The sequence below is a fragment of the Cherax quadricarinatus genome, chromosome 95 (genome assembly GCF_038502225.1).
Source record: "Cherax quadricarinatus isolate ZL_2023a chromosome 95, ASM3850222v1, whole genome shotgun sequence".
In the NCBI taxonomy this organism is placed as follows: Eukaryota; Metazoa; Arthropoda; class Malacostraca; order Decapoda; family Parastacidae; genus Cherax; species Cherax quadricarinatus.
The window spans coordinates 4516608-4521607 of NC_091386.1; the positions used below are offsets into that span (position 1 = coordinate 4516608).

Here is a 5000-nt window from a genome sequence, read left to right on the forward strand (position 1 = left end):
GTACAGGTTTGAAGCCTATCTGTGTACCTGTCACCCAGGTACAGGTTTGAAGCCTATCTGTGTACCTGTCACCCAGGTACAGGTTTGAAGCCTATCTGTGTACCTGTCACCCAGGTACAGGTTTGAAGCCTATCTGTGTACCTGTCACCCAGGTACCACCTCTCATGGCGACTCTAATACCATAAATACATATTAAACGAGATATATACACTACTTCCAGTATGTATACATATACAGTGTATATACACACTATATATATATACATATACACGGTGTATATATACGTATAATTTAGCCATTATAACAACTAACATTATTAACAATTTTCTAGATTTAACTGTTTTTAAGTTTATTTCCATTTAAGGAATAATATTTAAATTAAACAGGAGACACTGTAGAGTGCTGCCATCTGTTGGCAGCGGCGGGAACCAGCGAGTAGTTGTTTCAGCGCTCAACAGATGGCGTTTGTGCGGCGAATTCGGCGTTATTTTTAAGAAATTATTTTTTTTCTCTGTTAAAAAGGAAAATTTGCTTTGCCGGGAGAAATCCTGGTTATATATCTTTCTTATAAGGGGTTAAAGAGAGGTTGGAGGGGGTAAATAAGGGGGTGAGATGGGGGTTTGAAGGATTGTGGGTTAATGGGAGGGTTGGAGGTGGTGGAGGGGGTTGTGGTGGGGGTGTGGGAGTGAGGTTGGGTGTGGGGGGGTGCCATATCATCTTGCTAATATGTGAGGTGCAACACTTCAATCCATTACATGAAGGGTAACACCTCCTCCATGGATGAGTGCCCTTCTTCCCCGCCAGGCGCTGGGGCGGGGCTTCCAGCGGCACTCCGCCAGCTGATTGGCCACTGTCGCGCCAGGAGATAGTGCTTCCAGCCTCCTGATTGGCGGAGAAGCCACACACACTCTACCAACCCTAACCCTTAACAAATCCTCTACAAATCTAATTCTCAACTAACACCATATTTACCATTAACATTAAACAAAATAATATATTAATAGTGTATACTAGCGAGATAACGTCTGTGGGTTAAAGGAATGAGGCTTAAAATTGATTTAAGATTAGTGTGTGAGTGACGTAGGGTTGGCACCCCTGTGCAGGGGTTCGGGAGGGGGGTGGTCGCTACTCCGTCGATCAGAGTTGTTGGTAAGTCCGTCAGGGCAAGATGACGCAGCCTCAGTGACCACTATCTCCTGGATTTAAGGCTCCTCGTGCACCGTGGTGTCCGTGTGATCACTTGTACATGTAGTGTCGCCTGTGGTGTTGCTCTCATGCGGGAAGTGTGCGTGGAAGGTGTCGCCATGAGCACAAGCGTGGCCTTGCCGCTGTTTTCGGCTTGCAGAATGTCGGACTTACGTCGCGAACTGGTCCGCAGTTCGATCCCCGCCCAGGAGCGCACAGCGCAGGTCCGCAAGAACCTCTTCGGACCCATAGACCACGATGAGAACCTCAAGTTCGTGCAGGATGAGCTTAGCAAGATCTCCCAGGCGGATTGCAAGCGTTGGAACTTTGATTTCAAGACGGAGAAGCCGCAGGAAGGTCGTTATAACTGGCAGAAAGTGGGTGAAGGCGTACCCCAGGCCTACGAGATGCCCAGATTGCGATATCTTAGTACCCACGCAGCCACAGCGTCGGGAAAGAGCGTTACAGACACTGCGACCACCTCCAAGCAACAGCACACTACAGTGGTGACGCCCACGCCACTGAGGAAAGTACCTGATGCGAGGGGCACTCACTGCCCTTCCCCAGTGGTTGACCAGCCATCCACCACAACCTGTCCCACCACAACTACCACCGCCAAGAATGCTTTAACCACTGCCTCTTCAGCGTCGACTCCAGTTTCGTCTTCAAAATCCACTTTAAAACCCACTTCCTCCACCTCAAAATCCACTTCCTCCTTAAAACCCACTCCCAAACCCACTTCCTCCACCTCAAAACCCACTTCCTCCACCTCAAAACCCACTTCCTCCACCTCAAAATCCACTTCCTCCTCAAAACCCACTCCCAAACCCACTTCCTCCACCTCAAAACCCACTTCCTCCACTCCCAAACCCACTTCCTCCACCTCAAAACCCACTTCCTCCACTCCCAAACCCACTTCCTCCACCTCAAAACCCACTTCCTCCACCTCAAAACCCACTTCCACCTCAAAACCCACTCCCAAACCCACTTCCACCACCTCTAAACCCACATCCACCACAAGTCCCACAAGCAGAGCCCACAGCTCCCGCCTGCCTACTCCACTACCTAGTACTAGCCTGGCTAGTACTAGCGAGGCTACAGTAGTGGTAGTTAAAGACAGTGGTGGTCGAGTGGGAGTACCAGCACTCAGTGGTGGTCGAGTGGGAGTACCAGCACTCAGTGGTGGTCGAGTGGGAGTACCATCACTCAGAAGTACTCGAGCCAGGCCAGCACAGCCTCCAGTTACAGGTGAACATTGTAGCCTCTTACGTACGTTGAGTCTAGTACAGTGGGGGATGTGTACGTTGAGTCTAGTACAGTGGGGGGATGTGTACGTTGAGTCTAGTACAGTGGGGGATGTGTACGTTGAGTCTAGTACAGTGGGGGGATGTGTACGTTGAGTCTAGTACAGTGGGGGATGTGTACGTTGAGTCTAGTACAGTGGGGGATGTGTACGTTGAGTCTAGTACAGTGGGGGGATGTGTACGTTGAGTGTACTAGTACAGTGGGGGATGTGTACGTTGAGTCTAGTACAGTGGGGGATGTGTACGTTGAGTCTAGTACAGTGGGGGGATGTGTACGTTGAGTCTAGTACAGTGGGGGATGTGTACGTTGAGTCTAGTACAGTACAGTGGGGGGATGTGTACGTTGAGTCTAGTACAGTGGGGGATGTGTACGTTGAGTCTAGTACAGTGGGGGGGGATGTGTACGTTGAGTCTAGTACAGTGGGGGATGTGTACGTTGAGTCTAGTACAGTGGGGGATGTGTACGTTGAGTCTAGTACAGTGGGGGGATGTGTACGTTGAGTCTAGTACAGTGGGGGATGTGTACGTTGAGTCTAGTACAGTGGGGGATGTGTACGTTGAGTCTAGTACAGTGGGGGATGTGTACGTTGAGTCTAGTACAGTGGGGGATGTGTACGTTGAGTCTAGTACAGTGGGGGATGTGTACGTTGAGTCTAGTACAGTGGGGGGATGTGTACGTTGTGTACGTTGAGTCTAGTACAGTGGGGGGATGTGTACGTTGAGTCTAGTACAGTGGGGGGATGTGTACGTTGAGTCTAGTACAGGGGGGGGATGTGTACGTTGAGTCTAGTACAGTGGGGGATGTGTACGTTGAGTCTAGTACAGTGGGGGATGTGTACGTTGAGTCTAGTACAGTGGGGGATGTGTACGTTGAGTCTAGTACAGTGGGGGATGTGTACGTTGAGTCTAGTACAGTGGGGGATGTGTACGTTGAGTCTAGTACAGTGGGGGATGTGTACGTTGAGTCTAGTACAGTGGGGGGATGTGTACGTTGAGTCTAGTACAGTGGGGGATGTGTACGTTGAGTCTAGTACAGTGGGGGATGTGTACGTTTAGTAGTACAGTGGGGGGATGTGTACGTTGAGTCTAGTACAGTGGGGGATGTGTACGTTGAGTCTAGTACAGTGGGGGATGTGTACGTTGAGTCTAGTACAGTGGGGGGATGTGTACGTTGAGTAGTACAGTTGGGGATGTGTACGTTGAGTCTAGTACAGTGGGGGGATGTGTACGTTGAGTCTAGTACAGTGGGGGATGTGTACGTTGAGTCTAGTACAGTGGGGGGATGTGTGCGTTGAGTAGTACAGTGGGGGGATGTGTACGTTGAGTCTAGTACAGTGGGGGATGTGTACGTTGAGTCTAGTACAGTGGGGGATGTGTACGTTTAGTAGTACAGTGGGGGGATGTGTACGTTGAGTCTAGTACAGTGGGGGATGTGTACGTTTAGTAGTACAGTGGGGGATGTGTACGTGGAGTCTAGTACAGTGGGGGGATGTTTACGTTTAGTAGTACAGTGGGGGGATGTGTACGTTGAGTCTAGTACAGTGGGGGATGTGTGCGTTGAGTCTAGTACAGTGGGGGGTGTATACGTTTAGTAGTACAGTGGGGGGATGTGTACGTTGAGTCTAGTACAGTGGGGGATGTGTACGTTGAGTCTAGTACAGTGGGGGGATGTGTACGTTGAGTCTAGTACAGTGGGGGGATGTGTACGTTGAGTCTAGTACAGTGGGGGATGTGTACGTTGAGTCTAGTACAGTGGGGGGATGTGTACGTTGAGTCTAGTACAGTGGGGGATGTGTACGTTGAGTCTAGTACAGTGGGGGGTGTGTACGTTGAGTCTAGTACAGTGGGGGGATGTGTACGTTGAGTCTAGTACAGTGGGGGATGTGTACGTTGAGTCTAGTACAGTGGGGGATGTGTACGTGGAGTCTAGTACAGTGGGGGGATGTATACGTTTAGTAGTACAGTGGGGGGATGTGTACGTTGAGTCTAGTACAGTGGGGGGATGTGTACGTTGAGTCTAGTACAGTGGGGGATGTGTACGTTGAGTCTAGTACAGTGGGGGATGTGTGCGTTGAGTCTAGTACAGAAAATGAACCATAGCCAGGTTGTGGTTCATTTTCTGGACAGAGTGCACTCAGCATCAATAGCCTGGTTGATCAGGCCTTGATCTACCAGGAGGCCTTGTCTGGGACCAGGTCCTGGGGGCACCGACCCCCAAAATAGAATTCCTGTATCCATCAATGTGTACACTGGCTATCGTGAGGGCGTGGATACAGTAGGTTATGGTTTTGGGGTAGCACCGTAGGCGTGGGCGTGGGGTAGCACCGTAAGCGTGAGCGTGGGGTAGCACCGTAAGCGTGGGCGTGGGGTAGCACCTTAAGCGTTGGCATGGTGTCAGTACCACAAGCATGGGCGTAGGGTCAGTACCAAAAGAATGGGCGTGGAGTCATTACCACAAGCATGGGCGTGGTATCAGTACCACGAGCCTGGGCGTGGGATCAGCACCACGAG

The 5000-nt window shown here is 50.6% G+C and overlaps 1 protein-coding gene across 3 annotated transcripts in view; it reads left to right on the plus strand.

The window, feature by feature from the left end:
- The first annotated feature begins 1129 nt into the window (after positions 1–1129).
- LOC128703872 (uncharacterized) overlaps positions 1130–5000 on the plus strand; it is a 103353-nt gene continuing 99482 nt past the window's right edge. For 2 of the 3 annotated variants that reach the window (XR_008409378.2, XM_053798718.2), the window contains exon 1: positions 1130–2433. Coding sequence is in view for 2 of the 3 variants with exons in the window: in XM_053798718.2 (XP_053654693.1) it covers positions 1275–2433 (1159 nt within the window). In the remaining variant the exon portion in view is untranslated. The remainder of the gene's footprint in view (positions 2434–5000) is intronic. The other variant, XM_070104903.1, reaches the window with a different exon arrangement.